Source organism: Schistocerca americana, chromosome X (genome assembly GCF_021461395.2).
Source record: "Schistocerca americana isolate TAMUIC-IGC-003095 chromosome X, iqSchAmer2.1, whole genome shotgun sequence".
Lineage (NCBI taxonomy): Eukaryota > Metazoa > Arthropoda > Insecta > Orthoptera > Acrididae > Schistocerca > Schistocerca americana.
This window is the reverse complement of record NC_060130.1, coordinates 230,505,432-230,532,030: the sequence shown is the minus strand read 5'-3', so window position 1 is coordinate 230,532,030 and position 26,599 is coordinate 230,505,432. Positions and strand designations below refer to the sequence as shown.

Below are 26,599 nucleotides of genomic sequence, written 5' to 3'. Positions count from 1 at the left end.
AGAAACGAGTTTGGGCTGCACCGAAGTGATTTAAGTGTAGGGATAGCAACATGAATGATTTAAGTGTCTGCCTTACTAGGTGATAATGGGTGTTGTGTTGAGGCTGATGAGCCTAGAGGAGATGCACAGGGAAGTGCTTGCGCGAGTGACTTCTGCATCACGCAGAGCAGAACTGCAGACAATGTTGTTTTATATACCACAGGTAATGCACAAGCAGAATGTGGGACTAGCACAAGTACTAGGTCATACATAGTCTTGCAGGCCAAGCATCTGATGTGTGCAGCAAGCTATTTACTACATAGCCACAGTATTATATGCCTGATGAGTGTGAAGTAGGTAAAGAGTATAATGCAAGTCTGAATTCTGACTGAACATCATGCCACAGTAAACCCTCAGTGACAGAAAGCTGTTGCCAGTGTAAAGCAATCACAAGGTGCTTCTAACGTATGGGACAAAGCAGTTAAACTGTGTACAACTACAGTAAAGTGCTATTTGATTGGTATAGTACCACCAGGAAGTTGGTTTTTGGGAGCAGGAGCACCAGAAAACCAAGCATTTCAAGGGGAATTCAGTATGTAATGAGCACTACAATCGGATGAATAAGTAAGACTACGTGTCGGAGTGTTGTGAAGGGTAGTGCTGTATGTGGTTTTCTTGAGAGGTTAGTTTTGGGAATACATTTGCTGGGAAAGCATAAAGGGAACTGTTGTCGCATGGACAAATTTCTGAAAGTTGTTCCAAACAAAAGTTTAAACAACCACCTCTTTTGACAGATGGGGTGCTGAGCATAAAGAGTACAATGGAGCCAGACCATGTGTTGTTAAATGTCATATGTTAAGAATAAATTATTAAGAAAGAAAGAGTGTCATTTTTCGTTTCTAAGCATGGAATGGAGAGTTAGAAGCTGTGTGCATAAGCATGGTAAGAGACGTAGCAGTGAAATACATTTTGCAACATTTGAGATAATAAGCAGGGCAAGGGACCCTTGAGAGATATTGGGAGATTAAGCAATGCGAGTAAAGATTCCAAAGTGAAGACAGCCATAGTAGGTGTACAAGGAATACTATAGTATAAATATCAGAGAGAAATGTATTATTTTGAGTTTAAGAAAATACAAGGCCATGGAATGATCGATGAATGTTCTCAAATTGGTAAGGACATATGTTTTTACAGAATGGAAGTAGTGTAGAAGCACAAAGTGATGAAAGTTCTAGAGGAAATAATGGAATGTTAAAATGCGATAGATGTAAACAACGGAATAGCAGAGGAGGCATTTAGCAAGTAAGGATTGAAGTCAAATGTAGACTCTGAACTTTGAAAACTGTACTGCCAGATGTTTTGTAGGGATAACTTGGGTTTTATAAGTGATACCCTGTGGGAAACAGCTCCTAAGGAAGACTTGAGGGGCTGGGTGTTCTCCATGGAGGGGGATAATGTAGCACAACTACCACCTTAAGAGCAAAATTTGTGAGGTGAGGTGGAACACTGCATTATCCGCCAGTGACTGGTGAGCGTGATGTGTCAACATTTGGGGTAAGACAGCGAGTGTGACAAATTAGTGAGATGGGCCAGCCTCACTTGGCATAACTTGCCAGCACAGCAGTAATACAAGGCACAGGCAAGATGATGCCTCCACAATCAGAGTTTCGGTGGTGTTGCTGAGTTCTTGACCAGGAGAGGTGCATTGATGCAAGAAGTGCACAGCTATCTAGTATAAATAATAACTCATTCTGCATCCCAGTCATTCACAGTCCAGCAGTACTACTAAGATGCAGAAGTTGCTCCAGGTGAGGACATGACACACAGCCACCAGACGCAGCCCGAGGTTCGAGTCCCCGCTGGAGTGCCTGCTTTCTACACCAAGTTTGCCTCTCTGGACTTGGTAACACAGTGCAGTGGGTCTGCCAGTCCAATCCAGTAGCAGTTGGACTCCTGTCAGGAATCAATGTGTTGCACCCTGGGCACAGTAGCCACCTACCGACAATGTGGCAGCTGTGTCTCTTGCCAATTGCCTTGGCCCCCAGGGTGTAGACATTCACTGAAGGGGGCTACCTCTGCAAGATTCCAGTACGTGTCACTGACGTCAGTGCTGTGGCTCATGCAATGTAACCATGGGCCCGATGCTGAGTGCAGATGTCAGCAAAGAAGCCAGCTAGATGGATGGATGCTGGGCACTGACTGACTGACTACTGGTCCACTCCTGTGGGGCAGGGGCACGATCGCCTCCTCACTGCACTGTAGAATCAATGTATTGGTGAGAAATGTTTCTCCTTGGGTGTCATTGACTTGTAATCCAGTCTCACCCCACAGCCACTCAGCCTCCTGCAAATGTAGCACCCCCCCCCCCCCCCCTCCGCCCCCACTGCCAGACAGAGTTGGCTGTATTTGCCTCAATTCCTGAACTCGCAGATCGACCAAGGCATTCGTCATCCCCAACCTCTTCCCGACCTTCCAGAAACCATTTGCATCATTTAAAAACTCATGCATATGCCACAGCATTATTGCCCACCACCACCTTTAACATATGAAAACATTTCGTTGGTGACTTCTAAATTTCTTGAGAAATTTGAGGTTGATATGCTTCTCAGTTTTTACATTCACCATGCTCACAGCACTACTACAGAACAACTTCTTCTACAGTCAAGGCTCAAAAGTGGACACAAAGATGAAGTTGACTGTAGCTGCTCTTGAAAGTTCTAGGTCAACTGCATTCCAATACCAGCCCTCCAACTCCCCTTCCAAGCAGATGAGCGATAGGTGCACAGACTACAAACTGTATTGTGAATAGAGTCAGTAGTAAAGAAGTAATTTCCTTTCATTATTTGTGTGTGTGTGTGTGTGTGTGGGGGGGGGGGGGGCGCTTGCACTGTCAGTTACACTCTCAAGACAAACATACAGTTTTTAACTGTAATATATGTCTTACTGCGTTAAACTTCGAACTTTATAGACTACACCTCTTAATGAATCAAATTTTTGTTGGCCCTGGAAGTCATTAGATGGGCAACCCGCAACTGGTACTGTACGAGATTTCCACTCTGCAGTGGAGTGTGCACTGATATGGAACTTCCTGGCAGATTAAAACTGTGTGCCGGACCAAGACTCAAACTCGGGACCTTTGTCTTTCGCGGGCAAGTGCTCTACCAACTGAGCTACCCAAGCACGACTTGCACCCCGTTCTCACAGCTTTACTTCCACCAGTACCTCGTCTCCTACTTTCCAAACTTCACAGAAGCTCTCCTGTGAACCAGACTCGGAGCACTTGCTCGCGAAAGGCAAAGGTCCCGAGTTCGAGTCTCGGTCTGGCACACAGTTTCAATCTGCCAGGAAGTTTCAACTGGTACTGTGTTTGCTTAGCAATACAGACACGACATAACTATATCTGATAAATGCTGCTTCGCATGTATACCAATGAAGTGGTTTTGTTAGTCATGGGAGATTTCGGTAAAGTCAATTCAGGCTGAACAGATGTTAAGTGTTGCAGAAAAGGTGTTGGAACCAATGGGAACTTGATTTTTATTGAGCAGGTAATGGTGGCCCTTCTGTCTCTATGCATAATTGCGGTATGGGGTTTGTCCAGTCAGCCCCTGTGGACAATCTGATGCCCTTGTGGAGCACTGAGTCCAGCTTTTTAATTATGTTAATCATACTGATGTACAGTACATGCGATTTAGATGAGGGCCCATTAAACTTCTACAAAATTTCAGCAATCAGGATTTTTCTAACAGAGGCTCAATGAAAACCAATGCTAGCATCCTTTTTCATTGTGTCCCTCTGTAATTCAACGCCTCCTCTATATGGTGAGTAGCAATTTATCCTTTCCATATGATTGTTGTTCCATCCTGGGCGTTCCATTGTTCTTACAGTAGTGTCATACGGCTTCTTCATCTGCCAGCTGTTACTAGCACATTCACCACAGTCACTAAAGGTGTTATCAGAGATGGGCCAATACGTATGCAGAAGGTTGCAGATAATTATCAGAATTGGACCGACATGTATGCAGATAAGGTTGCAGATAATAATAAGTAGCCAACTGCAGACAAAAGGAGTGCAGTTCAGGTACGATAGATCTGCATGACTCATCAAACTACCAATACACTGCCACCTAATTAAGACTTACACATAAATTTGTTGTACAAAGAAACCACACAAATGAAGAGCACAAAAATTAGAAATCTTTCAACACACTTCAAAAAGTATTTTATTCCATTTCGAACATTACTCATATACGTATAGTTAATCACCTAGTGCAAAACACTCAAATAAGTGATAAGTAAATTATTATTTAAAGCTTTGTCACTCACCTTCAAGTCTCTCTGTCATAGAACCACTTGTATCACCAGCGGAATGCTCCTTCTCAAATATGTTGTATGCTTGTTTGTTCACAGTTTCTTTTAAAACATTTCTGCTGAAATCTGAACTCTGGAGGGATTTGGCTTTTGCAAGAACATCCTTTGCAGTTTTCTTACTAGAAGAGGCTACATCATGTTGGTTAATGAAGTTTGCGATAACTTCCCACCTGAGAAAATTTACCATGAATGAAACAAATGGATTAAAACTTTTAATTTTCAAGCAACAGACTGATGAACATATTTCACAACACAAGTAATGAGCTGAAATGTTTAATTATTATTTTACCTCTGATTTGTTCCAGCTGGAAATAAATTAACAGCTTTAATAAGGACATGTATTTCTTCAGTTGACCAGTTGACTTGACCTCCCTTCCTTGATCCCTGTGCACCTGATGCACCACTATTACGTTGGGATGCAGCCAAAAGGGCTTGCCGCTCTTCTTCAATTTGCTTCTCAGTATCTTCGATAGCACTGATATATACACTTCGACCACCTTGTGTCATTTTCTCTAAGAGCTCGTCAATTCTATAAAAGAGAAGAGACACATCAGATATGATGTAAACACAATTCATCAAATACGGTCTATCAACTGCTTGTAAACTACTAATACGTAACTGATGGCATCCATTTTTGCACAGGTTGTATGATTTAAATACAGTAGAATCTCATCAGTACGTCCCAATTACCGCCATTTTCTATATAGTACATTGCAGTCCCAATTGTGTTAAACACATATTAAACAGACTCATTTGTGCATTCTCCCTCCCCACTTCGCACATTCAGATTTGGTGGTATCAGTACTGTTTGGCTACTGCAACTTTTGCCATCGAGAGTTGTAAGAGACTGACGTTCATGGAAACATAGTGCACAAATGTACAGGGAGATAGTGCCCTCCAGACCTGAATAGCGTGTAAGGAAAAGGTAGAACACTACTCAACATAAAAATGACATATTGAGCTGCAGACAAGCACAACAAAAAAACTGTTCTACATTTAGCCTTCGGCCAACGCCTTCTTCAGAAAAAGAGCCAAACACACATTCATTCATTCATTCATACAAGCATACACGATTGCCATTGGTGGTAGCTCGAACCAGACTGGAACTGTCATATTGAACAGATGTAGCAATCTAGAGGGAAAGGGGAAGGGATATGAGTGTACAGGTGGGGTGCGGGGGTGGGGGGGGGGGTGGGGGGGGAGAGGAGCACTGAGCACTGCATGACAAGACAGCCACAAGGCACAGCGTCAGGAGGTTGTCGGGCAAGGAGGTGGGGAGTGTAAAAGGAGAGAGAGGCAGAGAAGGGGAAAGACATTGGCAGGGGGCAGCACACACAGATGGTGAGGGGATATGAACAGGGAGGAGGCAATAGGAAACTGTTGTATGGAGGGTGTGGGGATAGTAGGTTACCTTTGGTTACAGACAGGATAATTTTGGAAGCAGAAAACGTGTTTTAAGGATAACTCACTTCAGTGCAGTTCAGAAAATCTGGTGGTAGAGGGGAGGATACAGATAGCCCGGGTTGTGAAGCAGCCATTGAAATCAAGCATGTTATGTTCAGCTGCATGTTGTGCCAAAAGGTGGTCTACTTTGCTCTTGACCACAGTTTGGCAGAAGCCATTCATCTTGGTGGACAGCTGATTGGTAATCACACCAATACAAAAAGCTGTGAAATAATTGCAGCAGACCTGGGATATGATGGCGATTTCATAAGTGGACCAGCCTCTGATGGGGTAGAATAAGCCTACAGGAGGACAGGAATAGGAAGTGTGGGGAGGGTGGATTGGGCAGATCTTGCACCTGGGTCTTTCACAAGGATATGATCACTGTGGCAAGGGGTTGGGATTGCAAGTGGCACAGGGATGGATTAGGATGTTGGGTGGATTATGGAACATGACTTTAGGAGGTGGGAAGGATCTCTCTTAGTTTAGGGCTAGATGATAGGTAATCAAAGCCTCAATGAAGGATGTGGTCCAGTTGTTCCAGTCCACAGTGGTACTGGGTGACAAAGAGGGCACTCCTCTATAGATAGGGTGAGGGTGGTGGAAAGATTGAGGGTGTGTGGAGAAATGGCACAAGAGATCTGTTAGCAGACCAGGTCCTGGGGGTAGTGCCTGTCTGTGAAGGACTTTGTGAGAACCCCAGCATACTGGGCAACAGAGTTCTTATCACTGCAGATACACTGTCCCCAGGAGGCCAGGCTGCATATGGGAGGGATTTTTTGGTGTGGAAAGGATGAAAGGTGTCAAAATGCAGGTGTGGTTGGTGTGTTTAATGAGGGCAGAAGTGTGGATAGAGCCATCAGAGAGGACGTGGCCAACGTCCTGGAAGGTAGCACACTGGGTTGAGGAGGACCAGGTGAAGTGGAAAGGAGAGAAGGTGTTGTGGTTGTGAACGAATGAGCATAGGATATCATGACCGTGAATCCCTATCATGAAGATATCATCAATGAACCTGAATCAAACCAGAGGTTTGGCATACTTGGAGGCCAGGAGTGTCTCCTCTAGATGCCCACAAACAGGTTGGCACAATGGGGTGCCATGTGGGTGACCATGAATGCTGCAGATTTGTTTGTATACCTTCCCTTCGGAGGAGAAGTAGCTGTGAGTTAGGATAAAGTTAGTAAGGTGTATGAGAAATGAGGTAATAGGTTTGGAATCTGAAGGATGTTGGGAAAGGCACTGTTCAATAGCAACAAGACCATGAGTACGAGGGATGTTGGTGTATAAGGAAGTGATGAGTAGAGATCTGGGTGGTAAAGGGGTGGGGATGGCGGGAAGTCGGTGTAAGGAGTGGTTGGTATCTTTCACGTGGGATGCTAGATTACAGTCAGATGGTTGGAGGTGTTCGTCAGTGAGGGCTGAAGTTCTTTCAGTGGGGGGACAATAACCAGCTACAATGGGGTGTCCATGATAGTTGGATTTGTGGATTTTAGTGAGCATGTAGAAGGTGAGTGTCTGGCATGTTCTGTGATGGGATCAATCTGGCAGCACTTATAGGTGTGGTAGTCAGATAATTGGCTGATGCTTTCTGCTAAGTAGTCACTGTAATTCATAACAACAGTGTTGGGACCTTTGTCTGCAGTTAGGATGATTAGGTCATTATTTCTTTTGAGGTTGTGTAAGGCTGTCCTTTCTTCTGCTGAAAGGTTGGTGTTCTTAGGAAGGGCCTGAGGAAGGATGGTAAAGCCAAGTTGGAGGTAAGCAATTGCTGGAACCACCTCTGCTCCCTTTGCGAGATACTGTGACTGTGCAATCCCTGCTACATAAATCACATCTCTAAAATTGAACCCCTTGCTCTCCAGATGTGGAGGTGCATTCCAGACATCACTCAACGTTTCATCTTTACAGTGAGTAACAATATTTTTTCTTGTACTGATGATATTCCAACTTGGAGTTTCCATTGTTTGATTTTAACTAGCAGCTTTTCTTGCACCCTACATCCCTCTGATATTTTCCTTTATTACTACTATTACTCCTCTCTAAAGTATTACTTTCTCTGTGTCAAATCTTTCTCTTCTTTTCTGTGTTTACTCATTGCCTCATATCACACATGCTCTGACTTCCGAACCACACTGTATCAATGACCATGTCTGCATATAATACACAGCTACATGAATGCGCAAGATTATTGTTGCACTATCTGATGCCCCAAAATTCTTCCCTCCAGTAACTATATTTATTCCTATTGATCCAATTTCCTCCCTCATCCTCCATAGTTTTGTGTTTTATTTACCACACCACCCATTCCACATGAACTGTGATCCTCCTTCGCCTTCTCTTCCTTTATCCAAACACACGCATGCTCTCATACCTCACCCATTCCTTTTCTTTCAGTTTTTGTATGTTTTTAACGAATTTGTGCATATTTTCATGTGGTTTCAAGCATTTGCTCAAATTTTTATGTACATGTGCACATTGCTATGTGTTTTTACTTATCTGTGTGTGTTTTTTTGTGTGGCTTTACACATTTTTGTGTGTCTTTTCTGTTATCCAATTCCCCTAACAGCCATCCAACACCTTGATTTACCCACTTTCACATCATTAACCCAGTCCCACATCCTGTTTCTTAAATGCCACCTAAACCAGGAGATCCCCCCCCCAACACAATGGCCTAAGCATTATGATTCCTTTCTCTTGATCCCATCTCTGCTTCACAATAACCTTCACCTTTTCAGTCTGCCAGTCCTTGGCCCTTTACCTGGTACTGCAAAAACATATGTCCATGGCACAGCCATCCCAAAACAACCTCCGCTCCCTCTGCAGATACTGCTCCTGTGTAATCCTTGCTGCATATATGTAATGTATGCATCTCTAAAATTCAATCACTTGCTCTCTAGCACCTACTGAAATCCTACTGCTGCCTTGGGGCACCACTATCCAACCCCTAGCATACCCTCAGCGCTCCTCCTCATGGACTCCATATAGTACTCAGATCCTGTCTAGCTGACCTTTACAACTTGCCACATTCCCCAAAACTCCCTATCAACATTCCACCAAATCCAGGACACAAATATTCGTGGAACACAGTTCTTAAACTTTCCCTCAAACCCTCAGCTCCACAGAACGTTCAGTCCTATCCACAAGACTCACCTTTAGCCCTACACCCAAATTTAACCATGCTGGACATCCCAAAGGTCTACTCTCCTTCCCTTCATCCCTGCAGTGGGTACACTTCTTTGCCAACAATCCCTCCAACCAAAGCCAACCTGATGCCAAAATTTACGGCTGTCTTTCCCAGTTTATATGACCATCCAACTGTGATACCCTCCCCAGTCACCACCCAGGTTTTCCTTACCTCCAACTTTGTATCACCAACCTACCAGAGTTCCCTTCCTAACACCACCAACCTTTCAGCAGAACAAAGGACAGCCTTATACAACCTAAAAACAAATAATGACCTAATCATCCTAACTGCCAACACTGTCGTTATGAATTGGCAGAAAGCGTCAGCCAATTATCTGACTACACCACTTATAAACTCTGCCAGAGTGATCCCATCACTGAAGTCCAACATAATGTTCAATGCCTGATTAGTGCCTTAGGAACTTTCCAGAACCTCTCCCCTGAATCCATTTCCCTCCAAACCCCCATAACATCCCACACATCCACCTTATATGTGCTGCCTAAAATCCACAAATCCAACTATCATGACACACCAATGTAGCTGGTTATTGTGCCCCCCCTGAAAGAACTTCAGCCCCAACTGACCAATACCTCCAACCACCCTTTCCTCGTAGATCCTTACTCGTCACTGCTGATACCACTTCGTTATACACCAACATTCCTAATGATCACAGTCTTGTTGCTAATGAACACTACATTTCCCAATGTCCTTCAGATTCTAAACCTATTACCTCAAATCTCATACACCTTAATAACTTTATTCTAACACACAACTACTCCTCCTCTAAAGGGAAGTTACACAAACAAATCTGCGGCACATTTACAGGCACCAATATGGCACAGGCACAAATATGGCATCCTCCTGTGCCAACCTGTTTGTGGACATCTAGAGGAGACACTCCTGGCCTCCCAGTATGCCAAACCTCTGGTCTGATTCAGGTTCACTGATGATATCTTCATGATAGCAACTCATAGTCAAGATATCCTATGCTCATTCCTTCACAACCTCAACACTTTCTCTCCTATCCACTTCACTCGGTCCTCCTCAACCCAGCATGCAACTCTTCCTGTATGTTGACCACCACCTCTTTGATGGCTCCACCCACACCTCTGTCCAAACTAAATCCACCACCCACACCTGCATTTTGACACCTGTCATCGCTTCCACACCAAAAAATGCCTCCCATATACAGCCTGGCCACCTGTGGACAGTGTATCTGCAGTGATAACTCTGTTGCCCAGTACCTGTCATACCTTCGGTATCAAAAAATCCCTAGTGACAAGAACTCCATTCCCAGTATGCTGAGGTTCTCACAAGATCCTTCACGGACAGGCACTACCCCCCAGACCTGGTCTGCTAACAGGTCTCTTGTGCCATTTCCCTACACACCCTCAATCTTCCCACCATCCCCAAGAACCAGCTACAGAGGAGTGCCCCTTTTGTCACCCAATACCAAACTAGACGCGAACAACTGAACAACATTCTTCATCAAGGTGCTGATTACCTATAATCATGTCCTGAACTAAGAGAGATCCTACCCTAGATCCTTCCCACCCCTCCTGAAGTCGTGCTCCATAATTCACCCAACCTCCACAACATCCTAGTCCATCCCCGTGTCACTCACAGTACCAACCCCTTGCCACAGTGATCATATCCCTGTGAAAGACCCACGTGCAAGATCTGCCCAGTCCACCCACCCCACACTTGCTATTCCAGTCGTGCTGTAGGCTTATTCTACCCCATCAGAGGCTGGTCCACTTATAAAACCAGCCATCCTATCCCAGATCTACTGCAATCACCGCACAGCTTTTATGTTGGTATGATTACCAATCAGCTATCCACTGGGATAAACGGCCACTGCCAAACTGTGGCCAAGAGCAAAGTAGACCACCTTTCGGCACAACATGCAGCTGAACATAACATGCTTGATTTCAATGGCTACTTCACAACCTGGTCCATCTGTGTCCTCCCCTCCACAACCAGATTTTCTGAACTACACTGAAGTGAGTTGTCCTTAAAACACGTTTTCTGTTACCATAAGAATCCCATCTGTAACCGATGGAAACCCACTGTCCCCACACACTCTGTATCCAATCACCTCCTCCCTGTTCATGTCCCCTCACCATCTTTGTATGCTGTTCTCTGCTACCGCGCCCACCTGTCTTTCCTCTTATCTGCCCCTCTCCTTTTACACTCCCCCCCTCAAGCCTCCTGATGCTGTCCCTTGCGGTGGTCTTGTTGGCGTGCAGTGCTCTCCTTCCCCCCCACCTGTACCCTGACGTCCCTTCCTCTTCCCCACCCCCTCCAGATTGCTGCTTCCATTCATTCAATATGACAGTTGCATTCTGTTCCACTGCCAGTGTTGGCAGTCATATGTGTGTGAGGTGGGCTTGCTTGTGTGAATGGTGTGTTGGTTTCCTTTTCTGAAGAAGACTTTGGCCGAACGTGGAAGAATCTTTTCATTGTGCCTATCTGCAACTCAACACATCATCTTGATGGTGAGTAGGAATCTATCTTTTTCCTTAAATTGTTGATATTCTCATCAGAAGTTTCCATTGTTTGAGTAGTGTGTAATTCAGGCAGGAACACTACCAATGGATTATGGCTCGGGGGAACACTGACAGCAACGCCACCATGTTGAATAATTATTTTCGTGCAGCCACAAGACATTGTGTTACTAGTCAAACTGTGCACATAATAGGCTGCATGATGCACAACTTCACTCCCAACGTCCATGGCGAGGTCCTTCTTTGCAACCAAGACACCATGCAGTGAAGTATAGATGGACCCAACAACATGCCAAATGGACTACTCACGATTGGCAACACGTTCTCTTCACCAATGAGTGTCACATATGCCTTCAACCAGACAATCATTTGAGACATGTTTGGAGGCAACCCGGTCAGGATAAATGCCTTAGACACACTGTCTAGCGAGTGCAGCAATGTGGAGGTTCCCTCTTGTTTTGGGATGGCATTATGTGGGGCCGGCGTACGCCGCTGATGGTCATGGAAGGCGCTGTAATGGCTGTATGATATGTGATGCCATCCTCCAAACGATAGAGCAACCATATCAGCAGCATATTGGCAAAGCATTCGTCTAAGAGATGAACCCTATTGAACATGCCTGGGATAGATAGAAAAGGGCTGTTTATGGATGATGTGACCCACCAACCACTCTGAGAGATCTACGCTGAATCGCCGTTGAGGAGTGGGACAATCTGGACCACCAGTGCCTTGATGAACTTGTGGATAGTGTGCCACGACGAATACAGGCATACATCAATGCAAGACGACATGCTACTGGGTATTAGAGGTACCAGTGTATACAGCAATCTGAACCACCACCTCTGAAGGTCTCGCTGTGTGGTGGTACAATACGAAATGTGTGGTTTTCATGAGCAATAAAAAGGGCGGAAATGATGTTTATGTTGATCGCTATTCCAATTTTCTGTACAGGTTCCGGAACTCTTGGAACCGAAGTGATGAAAATCTTTTTTTTTATATATATGTGTATATGGAAACTGAATATACCTTAATCAACTTTAAACACAATAGTGAGCAAACAAAAAACAATTGAAGCAGAATGTTTGGAAGAGGAAATGGCTAACAAAACTGAGTGTGTGTTGGTCAGTTTCCAGAACTGGAAAATGTGCTACTAAAGTGGATAAAACGAGCTTTTGCTCTGAACGTACCAGTTAACAGTACAGTGGTTCATGCTAAGGCAACATATTTGGCCTCGCAGATTTTAAGGCAGCAAATGGTTGGATCGAAAGTTTCAAAAACAGGCATAATTTAGTGCACAAATGTGTTCAAAGTGAGGTTGGAAGCAATGTTAAGTCGTGGAGAAATACACTTCCATCAGTCATAAAAAAATACTGTATCAAAAGATGTTTTTAATGCAGATGAAAAGGGCTTATTTTTTACCATCTGCCTTTCAAGACTCTGGAGCTCACAGGAGAGAAATGACACCGTGGAAAACCTAATAGGGAGACGCTAAGTGTTTTATTTTGTTGTAACAAAAGTGGAACAGAAAAGTTGATGCTACCAATAACTGGAAGGTGAAGAGTCCACAACACTTCAAAAATGAATGGATATTTCCAGGTCAACGTACAGCTAATGCAAGTGCATGAGTAGCAACAACTATTTTCGAACAATTCTTCTGTGACTGGGATGCAAGATTGGGTGTTACCAATAGAAAAAGCATCTTGTCTATTGACCAGTGTACAGAGCATCCGCAAGATACATCGTATCTACATAATATAAATGTAGTGTTTTTTCTCCCAATTGTATAAGCCACTTTCAGCCACTGGACCAAGGAATTATAAAATGCCTAGAACAGTAATATAAGAAGATTCTTGTACAGGGAGAGACTGGCTTTCTCTTGTTCCCCCCCCCCCCCCCCCCCCCAACAATGAACAAAGCCACAATCTTGGACACTAAGCATCTTGTGTAAGACGTGCCTGGGATTCCGTGCAAGAAAGCACAACTACAAACTGCTTCAAGAAGGCGGGCTTTCATCAGACACCAGTGCTTACGGAAGACATGCCAGAAAAAAAAGTAATTGCAGCTGAACAATGGCAGAAAATAATGGGGCAAAATAAAAACTGTCTTACCTTCGATGAATATGTTTATTATGATAAAGGTGTTGCTGTCTGTCAGTCCATGAAAACTGATGAAATGTTCAAGGAACTTGTGGCAGAGAAACAAGAGGAAAGTGAAGATGAGGATGAACCAGGACATTTACTGTTTCCTTCAATGTCAAAAGCTACTGAAGTAATGGACACACCTAAGCATTATGTTTTGAGGTTTTGAATCGATGGAGAAGTGATGAACATGTTAACCAAGACGGAAAATACAATATTAAAATTAGGACAAAAGAAACAGTCAACTATTGACATGCTTTTCCAACCTTTGTGAAGACAGGACTGCGCAATGTATGTTACCATGCTATAGTGTAGTTAGGTTCACAAGATGTACAATATACTGATAGTTCCCAGAATGTGTGCGCTGATATGAAACTTCCTGGCAGATTAAAACTGTGTGCCAGACCGAGACACGAACTCAGGACATTTGCCTTTTGTGGGCAAATGCTGTACCGCCTGAGCTACCCAAGCATGACTCACGCCCCTTCCTCACAGTTTTACTTCTGCCAGTACCTCGGCATTCCAAACTTCACAGAAGCTCTCCTGCAGGAAGCCAGGAGACGAGGTACTGGGGGAAGTAAAGCTGTGAGGATGGGGTGCGAGTCATGTTTGGGTAGCTCAGACGGTAAAGCACTTGTCCCCAAAGGTCCCGAGCTCGAGTCTCGATCTGGCACACAGTTTCAATCTGGCAGGAAGTTTCATAAAGATAGTTTGTTGAAATGACAACACCTACTCAGTTACCAGTAGTGATCCACTAATGATGATGAGATGCTAAATGAACAATGTTCATTTGTTTTGAGAAGTGTAATAAAAATTGTAATTTTAGTATATTTTTAGTTTTTCTTCATGCTAGAGGATGAGCTCTGACTTCACGTAACTTTGCTGTATTCCAGTTAGCTGATGGCGCAAGAGTACACGTCCAAAATTTTGGATTTACCCAATGTTGCCGTATTTAACAAATTTTTGCTTCTTGTGAACTAAAATGTAATTCTGAGAGTTTCTGGATTTAATATTCTGAACACAATCTCGAAAAAGCTTATTTTGAATTATAATTTATTGATATAGCATGTCAGGAAATGTGGCATTATGAGATTACACATTACCCCATGTATGGTACATAGAATTCCGCATTTTTCACTCACAAAAATAATCGAATCATTACCAAATAAGGCATTTAAACTGTATGTGGAAACATCCATTTACAATGCAGTTCTCTCCTGGAGTTATTATTTACAGCATGCTTTGAAGCTATTTCCTGAAATAATTAATAGCTATCATGTTAAATTTCACTGAATGTACCGAGTATCAGGAAAGTTGTTACCAAGTCATTTCCAACTTTCAGTCACAGGAGAAAACAAGCAAGGGCCTTAGAGTACTTTAAAGTTTTGAAAATCTCAGTTGCTAACTGTACATATTCTAAATGAACTTATTAATGCATTACCTTTTTGTGGATGTCTGATTGTCATTACTGGTCACTTCAACTACTGACGCATCAAGAATCTAAATGACAGCCACTAAAATTCTCACTTTCAGTTTCACTAACAAAAAGGACAACATTATGCAACGATTGAGCTACCATTAACGCAAGAATAATAGCAAAGATATAAAATTTGTTCAAGTGGAATCTTCAACATAAGCAAGATATGTAACATTAGATAACACACCCAACAGAATATATATTACATTACATTACCACTGACTCAGCTAAAAGGACATTGCTACATTGGTACAGATGTGGTGAAATTCTTCAAAGAATATTATGACAGAGATTTACAAACAGATCATAATGGAATACTGTCATTGCTACAGAATCAGCATGGAGCTATATGTTCCTGCTGGGTATTTTTTAAAATTTGAAGCAAATATTTCAGTATGGAGTTATGTGTTCTTGATGAAAAAGGCAATGTCTGACAATGTCGATCTTAAAGTAACATAATCTGTAAGACCGACAGTAACTACTGAAGTTGTACTGAATGTCATATTTATGAAGTTAACATTCATCTGCAGAATATTAAAGTATTATGATGAGCAGAAAATGAATGAACTGATGCTGGAATATTCCGAGTGTAGTCTAACTACAACACACAGCATTCCAATACCCAACAGGAAATATCTTTCTGCATCTCAAGCAAAAATGATTAAATGAAGTGCGCGTCTGGTGTACCCTGGCGTAAATATAATAGAAGGAATAGATTTAAGTTTTTTACATATTCTAAGTCTCAGCAAAGTGCTGATATAATGAAAGTAAAGTCATGTACAGATTTAGAAAAGGAATGTAAAGTAAAGAATCGCTTGTTTCAAGGTACTAATCCATTCTATATTGGACTGTAAATTTCTGGTGATGAACCTGAGAAAAATGATAATGTTCAAAGTGAAGTTAAATATGTCACATTTATTTTAAGAAATAGAATTTATATGACATTTTGTAAAAGGAAAGGGATTGTAACGTTCTGAATGAAAGTATTTGTTTGCAGCTAATGTCTGCGTTGGAGTTTTTTTATGCCAACTGGGACCATATCAGAAATTACCCGGACGATCTACGCCTCGCCTTCCTTGTTCCTAATAATCAACAGAAGATTGATGAGCTTGCTATTACATTTTACGGCAACAGGATTAATTATTCAGCAGCTGTTATCGTTTTGGAAGAAATGTGGTATTATAAGCCTAATTTGGATGATTTAATTCATCAATTTAGGGACGCTTATAGAGAATATGTATTTATGCCAAACGGTATACGGTGCGCAAACAGGTACTTTGATTTTAGGCAAGGTCGTTATAGGCCACTGTGGTACAACTATTAGAACCTCAACAGAATAACCTCAAAAGTCATACCTCAGATGCACAGCCGAAGGCCATCCTAGAAAAAGGCCTCACGGGTAGTGAGATCTCCTGATCAGGGTAGAAACAAGTACAGGCTTGTACACAAGTTATCTGATGACAAAGCACAATGGCATGCCAGTGAACCTATTTGGAGCTGAAGGGGCACCCGCTTTGAGTGAAAACCCTGTGGGAGCCTCATTAGAAAGTCAATCGCCGCCACCTAGTATTACTAGTGGCGCGATTCCGCGATTTAGGTCTTGCGCATCTCCAAGGTCGCCGGCAGGCCATAACGTGCCTGACTGGCTTGGACATGTTCCAGACGGTGACGCAACTGCTATGCGCCGCCGTGGGTATAAAAAGAGTAGCGATTCGTTTCTTATTACAGTCGATGGTTCTTCTGTTGGTGGCAAACAACTCTTTGTTGACACTATTCTTTCTGTTTGGTCTATTTTGGAGTATTGTGTATCTGAGGAACCTTTTGCACAAGGTAATTTGATGCATTTGCATTGTTATGTTAAGGTCAAAGTTAAGATGTTTTTAGAATACGTTCGATCGGGCCTTGAATTTATGTTTGGTAGGGCGGCTATTTTACCATACTCGAACCGTACACCATCTGTTTGTGTAAATTCAGTGCGCCACCTACACATGCGACCATATATAGTCCTAGTTAGATTCGTCCGTTGGCGTATCCAACGCCGAGGGCATGCAGCACGAAATTTCCGGAACATCCTCATCCGACGATATACAGACAACCTCCTCCGGGGCTTCCACATCTGACGCGTCCGACGCATCCACCTCATCCTTAAACGAACGACAATGGACAATATGAAAATCTGCATGTACAACTTCAAGTCTTGAAATTAAAGCTTCGTCTCCAATACTGAATTCGTTCGATACAAATATAACCAAGCCACGATGAGTAATAACCATTCCAGGTTTATTCTTTACATTGACAGTAACTGGTCGACCTTCGACAATACGCTTCAATACTTAAATTCATTTACTTGTTCAAGTATTTCAGTTTGAAATTCGGAACAAAATGGCAAATATACGTGCTGCTTTTTCGACAAAACCTTCTCCACTAAAGTTGACTTGCCAATATTTGTATCATCAAATAAATATAATTGCTTCTTACGAACCTCCGTGGACCGAAAGGTCTTGTTATACCAGCGCACTACATGGCCCTCCCAGCCATTATAATTCAAGTGACACTCCATCAAACAATGGACTACAACACAATTAGCCTGAAACAAATCAAAATACTTCTCAATAAAATGAATACGACTCCAGTTATTAAATAAAAACGGATCAGTGTAATCAAATCTAGTCGTTTTGATGTTCAAAATTGTACAACTGGGACCATATCAGACATTACCCGGACGATCTACGCCTCACATTCCTTGTTCCCAATAATCAGCAGAGGATTGGCGAACTTGCTATTACCTTTTATGGCAACAGGATTAATTATTCTGCAGCTGTTATTGTGTTGGAAGAACTGTGGTACTATAAACCTAATTTGCATGACTTAGTGCGTCAGTTTAGGGACGCTTATAGAGAATATGTATTTATGCCAAATGGTATAAGGTGTGCAAACAGGTACTTTGATTTTAGGCAAGGTCGTTATAGGCCACTGTGGTACAATTGTTAGAACCTCAATAAAATAACCTCAAAAGTCATACCTCAGACACACAGCCGAAGGCCATCCAAGAAAATAGCCTCACGGGTAGTGAGGTCTCCTGATCAGGGTAGAAACAAATATAGGCTTGTACACAAGTTATCCAAAGAGAAAGCGCACTGGCAATGTAAATGTTCTAATGAATTCTGTTTGTATTTGAGGTGGTTACTGCTGCCACGTCTGTATTATTTGTTGGACATTTCAGGATGGCGTACAATCTCCGTTCCGCTGTGGGTTTCAGAAGAGCAGACTATGAAAGCTTTACCAAATCGTCAACAAGCCCAAGGTCATGAACATAACACAATTAATACTTCATTGGAGTACCGGACAAATGAAGGCTCTTCACAATCTCAGTTTGACGACGGATGGGTCTCTTCCCAATAGAATACGTGTCAAAATATGCTCGAGGAGCTGTTTAGGAACTCATTCTCTTTACATGACTGCAATCACTTCAGCTCACTGACCTACAACATGCTCCAGTCCAACCCCAGTTGTTGGTTGGTTGGTTTGGGGGATTAAAGGGACCAGACTGCCATGGTCATCAGTCCCTTTCTCCAAAGACAAAGAACACCCACAGAGAATAAAAACAAGGAACAGAAGAGATCACAGACGATACAGAACAAGAGATACTGAGACAAAGACAAGACAAAACAAACTAAAACCACACAGAGTGTGACGGTGGTTGGCCGACCATAGACATAAAAAAGGAAAGGCCAACCACTTAGAACCACATTAAAAAATCAGTGTAAAACCATAGGCCAAAGGCCAGAATCAACACAAAACAATAAAATAAAACAGAAACACTCAGAGTAAATGATAAAATCCCCCTGCCCGAATAAAACGTAAAACTAAGTCAGCCATAGTGGAGTCGTCTGTTAAAAGGGCAGGAGCCCCAGTTGTTATTTCTTTCCATATGCACTGTTTAACTTATCAGTATCAGGAATATTTTTATATAACTCACTTAGCACAACAAAGAAAAAACTTATGCACCAAAAATCTTAGATAATTTTCATGTTTCTATTCAATGATACCAATTTTGTTCCATCTTTTTTATTTTACATTCTGAATTCCACCAATTTCCTCATTTGCAAGAAATGTAAAGTTTGCCATTCAGTTTGTCTAAATGCATCTCATCAGACTGAGCTTGAAGTCACAGTTTATGATAGAAGCAGCTGATAAAAGACATCCCTTATAATTGCTCTGTTCCTCTACAAACACCCTAGGTTTTACTTTAGAACCAAAATGGCACTAGGCTTATAATGATTTACACTGGAGAATTTCTTTTAGCAGAACAACATATTTCTATAACATGTAAGAACTAAACATTAACCAGCAGAAATATTCTGTGCATCAATGGACTGGAAATGTTTATGGACAGAAGTACTCCCAAAAATAATGCTAACTTAAGTGTTCAAACTGAAATACTTGAACAAGTAAATGAATTTAAGTACATGAGAATATTTTTATATAACATAAAGTCTGAAATAAAAGTCACAATTGAAAAACCAAATAAAATGCATTATGCCATGTCAAATGTCTAAAACAGCAGAAATATACTGATGAGCCGAAACATTACAAACACTGTGAGATTGGGTGCCACCTGGTTGCACTATGGGTATGTCGTGTTAAGAGAAGTATGTACACAGAGGTGAGACAAACAAGGAATCATTCTAGAGATAATATGGGCTGCAAATAGAGAAATTCACTGACATAAGCAACTCTGACAAAGGTCAGATTGTTATAGTCCAGTGCCTGGGAACAAGCATCTCAGAAACGACAAAGCTGATTGGCTGTTCACATGCTGCTGTTGTGAGCATCTATGGAAAATGGTAGAAGGATGGTAAACCACAAGTAGGCGAAAATGTGTTGGATGTCCAGACATCATCACAGAACATGGAGGTTGGATACCAGCCCACTCTGTAAAGCAAGATGGGCAGTGATCTGTGGCAGATCTCATAGCAGAGTACAATGCTGGCACATGCACAAGTGCTTTGGGGCACACTGTTCAGAACATACTGTTGAATGTGCGGCTCTACAGCAGATGACCCATAAATTCTTGGTTTAACCCAACAACATTGTCAATTGCAATTGCAGTGAGCTCAGGATAATCAAGAGTACACCACAAACAATGGAAACACGTCACCCGGTTGGATGAATCATGTATCTTGTTACACTAAGTTGATAGTAACGTCCAGGTATGCTGCCATCCAAGCAAATGGTTGTTTGCAATATGCACTGTGTCACTGGCTATGATAGTAATCGAAGGCACACTGATAGCTGTGCACTACTTGACCATTATTACAGACCACCTGCATCCCTTCATCAAAGATATTTTCCCCAATGGTAATGGCATCTTTCAGCAGCATAACTGTCTGTGTCATAAGACCAGATCTGTGCAAGGCTGGCTTGAGTAGCACGACAGTGAATTCTCACTGATATCTCGCCCACTAAATCTGCCTGATCGTAACCCAATGGAACGTGTGGGACTCTACTATGTGTCACTTCTGCACCGACAAGCCAACGGCTTGTAATTTATGGGAATTGACAACCTGTGTTCAGGCATCAGGTAGTACATACACCTGGAAATCAACCAAGGACTTGTCGAATCTGTGCCATGCAGAATTGCTGCTGTACTGCATTCCAAAGGTAGACCAACATGCTATTATGCAGATGGTCACAATATTTTGGCTCATCAACATGCTATGATGCTGGTGGACACAATGTTTTGGCTCATCATTGAATCTCTAACAAAATCAAAATACGTGCCTGTCACTTACACAAGCTGTACTAACATATGCATGTGGAACCTGGATCTGACAAAAAATAAAATAAATAAATGACCAAAGATGAGGGAGCCTTCAAAATATTAGCAATGCACAATTTTTGGAGCAGTGAAGGACATTGTCAAGCAGAATGGCAAATAAAAAGCAAAACAACATAAAATTATTTGACCTAGTTAAAGGACCCAACATTGCAGCAAAATAAAAGCTAAAATAATGAAGTGGGTCATTTAACCCCTCCGCTGCTACAAATGTGTTCTGTGGTGAGCGCGACTTTCTCATGACTGTACCGCTCACCAAATGCTGCTTAATGTGCTGAGAGATGGCGTTCTGGCTGCAATGAAATAATTATTATCCAATTATAAGAAAACCATTAGCTGAAAAAATTTATTTTTGTACATCTTACAGTCTGGTATCTTTGCTCAATAAAGGATTGAAATTCTTTTCATTATTCAGCACAGGTAATGCACTGCACAAAATTAACTAAAACATCGCAAGAAATTTTAAAGAGTTTGCAGAGGGAAAAATGCACTGCGTTAATTTCACGTACGGTTGATTTTAGCTCATACATTACAGTATATGAAACGTAGGTACGATACCGAAATCTTATTTAAAACCGAGTGCAGTACAATATTTCATTTCGTTCTCGAATTATCAATTTTTACATATGACGGATGGTCATGCACAATTTGCCCATTCCCATCTCTGCATATGGAATTATGTTGTCACAACAATCATCATATTTCTTAAACAGTTAAATATATAAAAACAAGGCCTTTTTTTTGTCAATAATGGCACACAAAGAGCACATATGTTGCACGATAAATACTTGCAACTTTTTTTTATATTCACCAGATATGCAGTGAGAGGTTGGCAGTTTGGGATACATACAGACTATAAGAAAATCTGAACAATGTGCGTATACACATCCACAGCACTTGGTGAACGGCGGAGCAAGACGTGAATACATGTTCACAGCAGCGAAAGCGTTAATGATGCCACAAAAAGACTCATCAAGAGTGTGGTAGAAGATTCTCCAGAACAATCAAAGAACTGGATTTTTATATAATGTGGAAAAGGACTTAATATGTTTGCAAAAATTTTGTTGCCAGAAGCCAAAATCTAAGTAGCTTGTAACTGCTTTGTAATAAAAATCTTTCGTTTCCCTAGCATTCTGCCCAGTCTAGTACAGGATCAACTTTTTCAGAATTGGTAAATGTTATTTTATATTGAACTTCCCTATGACACAGTCATCAAAGTAACCTGTTTGTGAATCATATCAAATTTGTTTTGTATCATATTCTGTAAAGCAGAATTTGGGGACCAGTCCAGCATTTACCACAACAAACGTGGGAAATCACTTAAAAACCACACTCAGGCTGGCCCATGTACCAGCCCACACTGATTAATCTACCACACTGATTTAATCCAGGTCTGTCTCACTTTCCTATATATTATACAAAAAATATGACACTTACTGTTCAGGTTTAAGAACCTCACATAGTTTTTCCAAGCTTGCCATGTGTCGAACACGTTCTTCTTCATTTTCAATATAATAATTATTAGATTTCACAAGTTTTCGTAATGTTGCACGCTTCACTTTCAGAGTTTTCTTTTGCGCTTCTCTCTCTGCTTTAAGAGCACTTAATCTAGCCTTTTCAACCGCCTCTATCTCAGCCTTTTTTCTCAGCTCTATTTCTTGAGCTTCCTGAAGTTTCTGCAAGCCACACAAAAATTCATACATATATTACCAAGAATGGAGAGAAAACTTTTATAACTGTTCAAAGACTCCTGCTATAGTGAGACAGAGAGGAGATTAGATGGAGGTATAAATGACAGACTACAAAGAAAAACTAACAGCAACTAAATACATTGAAAACTAAATAAATCATGAAAACTAAATAAATCATGAAAACTAAATAAATCATGAAAACAGTTATGCAGTTTGTCACTGGAGATATAAAACTTCACAAAAAATAAATCAGAAAATACAAGTTGCAAAATTACGCATAGAGAAGATACATATATTTTTCTCACTCTTTCCTCCTCCGCTTGTCGGGCTCTAGCAGCTTCTCGTTTTGCCTGTTTTGCCGCTTCTTTTCGATCTTTATCTTCTTGTTTGAATTTTGCTATTCGAGGGTCTAAAGCATATGCACTATCTACAAGATTTCGAATCCGTGTCATATCTTCCTTCTTCCTCTTTGCACGATAAAATTTATTTTGTTTCTCTATCCATTTCCTTTCTTCACGTCTGTAACAGAAGTTCAAGAGCACTTAAAATTATGCTTCTAAGCAAAGTCACACATCCTAACAACGACACTAACTGCATTATTACAGAAAAGCATGACTTCTAATGTTCAAATAACTTACGGGAATGCAGCTGGGTGATGACATTGACAATGGCAGATATTTTGACTGAAGCATACCCTGCCATTTTCAAGGCAAAAGTAAGTGCGGTGCAAGGGAATTTAAAACCTTGGTTTGCAGACTGATGTAGGTCATTTTTGGTTTGTGATGGCACTAGTGTTTACTGTGTGTGTGTGTGTGTGTGTGTGTGTGTGTGTGTGTGTTTAATCTTTCCAGAGTTTCTCTGCAAACTGAAGTTTTAAATTCCCTTGCACAGCGTTTACTTGCTGCAATTTTGCCTTGAAAATGGCAGGGTGTACTCCTGTCTAAATATTGGCAGCTGTCGACATCAACATCTGGCTGCATTCCCTAATTTATCTGAACACTGGATACACCAAGAGAAACTCTGGTCTCACGTGATTACTAACATTTTCTTGCAAGTTAAATCATTAGTTCAGGGAACTGAAATTTTAAGTTTTCTGAAGAAATAAAAACAGTACAATTTTGAGGGGTTTGAATTATTTCATTTGAAAACAGAAATTTTTGTTATTAAAGTATACACAAAAGGTGGATGAAAAAGTGTTGTTCTCTGGGGTATATTACAGCAGAAAAATAGAACATAGTAGATCAAATAATTCTCTGTAAAACACTAAATAATAAGAAATACAAGACAGAAAGACCCCCTCCAACACACACACACACACACACACACACACACACACACACACACACACACACAGAGAGAGAGAGAGAGAGAGAGAGAGAGAGAGAGAGAGAGAGAGAGAGAGAGGGAGGGAGGGGGAGGGGGAGAGAGAGAGAGAGAGAGAGAGAGAGAGAGAGAGAGAGAGAGAGAGAGAGAGAGAGGGGGGGGGGGGGGAGGGAGGGGGGGGGGAGAGAGAGAGAGAGAGAGAGAGAGAGAGAGAGAGAGAGAGAGAGAGAGAGAGTTCAGAAAAGCGTAAAAGTCCTGAAATGAAATAGTGAAAGTGTGACAGTAAAGTAAGCGAATTTAAAATTGTTTCACTTAAATACGAGACAGGATGACTACTGATATTTACTTTCTTTTTTAAGGGAAAGAGCCAGCCATTCTTAAGCACGTTGAAATCTACGCCTCGACACCTTATGAAGCTGTCCTAACTAATGTGTGCTCAAGGATAGAAGGATACAAAGTGTCACAGAAGAAGGAAACAGTTCAATACAGAGATAAAAATAAATCAAGTGAAGGAAAATAGGTCCACTGAATTTTCAGCTTTTATCTGGATCCAACACTATGTTGACTTCCAATCTGCCAAACCGAAATTAGTTTCAAAAGGAGACTGGATCTCCAATACTAGTGCAACAGGAAATACTCTAGTACAATGTTGATTTGCTTTTGGTTCCTGAAGCTAGTGTGGAAAGGATAGGAGATGTAGCGTTCAATAGCCATTGGGATTACTTAGAAACTTTTATAGTAACTGTCTGCACCAACACTTATTTTAGTTATGGCAACAAATCTCTCCCTTATTTTTAATTGTATTTTTATTTTTTACCTTGTTTTGTTTTCTATTAATTCTCTCTCAATAACAACAACTATAAGAAACGTTCTTAAGAATAAAATACTAAAGTCCAAAGGTTCTCAAGGCAGAAGAAATAACAAATTGGGAACAACATGGACAAAAGAAAGAAAAAGGCATCATGGGGAGAAGATGAAGGAGTACTGGCAGAATAAGCAACAACAAAGACAGTAGAGGAACTGAAGTTGTTATGTGATCTACATCCACATACATACTCTGTAAAGCACCATATGATGCAGAGCGTAGAGTACCCTGTACCACTACTAGTCATTTCCTTTCCTTTTCCAGTCGCAAATAGGGCAAGGGAATACTACCATCTACGTGTCTCCGTAAGAGCCCTTACTTCATGTATCTTATCTTTGTGGTCCTTTCACAAAATGTATGTTGGCGGTAGTAGAATCGCTCTGCAGCCAACTTCAAATGTTGGTTCTCTAAATTTTCTCAATAGTGTTCCTCAAAAAGGACACTCTTCCCTCCAGGGATTATCACTCGAGTTCCTGAAGCACCTCTATAATACTTGTATGTTGCCTGAACCTACCAGTAACAAATCTAGCAGCCCACCACTGAACTGCTTTCATGTCTTCATTTAATCCAACCTAGTGCGGATCCCAAACACTGAAGCAATACTCAAAGAACAGGTTGCAATTGTGTCCTATACGCAGTCTCCTTTACAGATGTACCATACTTTCCTATTTGGTCAATATGAAGCTATAATAATAATAATAATAATAATAATAACAATAATAATAATAATACAAGGGTCATTCACTAATTAAAGAGACAAATTGGTCTGGAGAGAAAAAGCATTTATTTTTACAAAACAATACTTTTTCTAGTTTTCAATGTAATCCCCTTGAACATTTATGCACTTGTTCCAATGGGCTACAAGCTTTTTTATTCTGGCTGCAATGAACTCTTTATCTTGATGTTTGAAAACAATTTCCCACAAACTTTTTCACGTCCTTGTTGTCCTGGAACCTCTTCCCATGTAATGCCTCCTTCAGAGCACCAAATAAATGGAAATCACTAGCTGCTAAGTCAGGACTGTAAGGGGGATGAGGCAATACTTCCCAGCCCTTTTTGTCGATGGTTTCACAGGTTAGTTGTACATTATGAGGACGTGTATTGTCTTGCTGGAGAACCACGTCGTCTCTCTCTCTCATAACTGGCTTCACCTTGTTTAAAAGCAAATCGGAGTAGTATTGGCTGTTCATTATACACTGCTCTTCGAGATAACAACAAAAAACTGGACCTTCAGCACCCCAAAACACCATCACCATGACTTTTCCTGCTGATGCTTGGGTTTTGAATTTTTTCTTGACAGGTGAGTTGGTGTGCTACCACTCCATTCTTTGTCTTTTTGATTCTGGCTCGTAATTGTGAACCCAAGTTTCATCACAAGTTAAAATTTTGTTGAGGAAGTGCTCACCATCTCTTTCATAATGTTCCTTTAGATCTGTGCACACTCTGAACCTTGTTTCCTTGTGTAGCTGTGTCAACTCCTTTGGGACCCATCTTGCGCATGTTTTGCGGTACTTCAGCTTGTTACAGATCATGTTATGAACTGTACCAGTACTAACTTGTACCTTATCAACTATCATTTGCACAGTCACACGGTGGTCAGCACGAATAATGTCATAAATTCGACTTTGAAGTGAGGGAGTTGAAACAGCAACTGGTCGGCCAGAACGGTGTTCGTCAGTCACAACCATTTTTGAACTGCTCTACCCACTCGTAAAAATTTGTAGAATTCATACAACCTTCACCATAAACTTTAGACATTCTACAGCATATATTCACTGGTTTCTCG

The 26,599-nt window shown here is 41.4% G+C and overlaps 1 protein-coding gene across 1 annotated transcript in view; it reads right to left on the bottom strand.

Annotated features, from left to right (window-relative positions):
* Window positions 1-26,599, bottom strand: part of LOC124556463 (dnaJ homolog subfamily C member 2) — a 204,365-nt gene that overhangs the window by 4,991 nt on the left and 172,775 nt on the right. The window contains exons 6-9 of the mRNA XM_047130413.1: window positions 22,931-23,144; window positions 22,372-22,610; window positions 4,636-4,875; window positions 4,302-4,516 (exon numbers count right to left, since the gene is read on the bottom strand). Coding sequence (XP_046986369.1) covers window positions 4,302-4,516; window positions 4,636-4,875; window positions 22,372-22,610; window positions 22,931-23,144 — 908 coding nt within the window. The remainder of the gene's footprint in view (window positions 1-4,301; window positions 4,517-4,635; window positions 4,876-22,371; window positions 22,611-22,930; window positions 23,145-26,599) is intronic.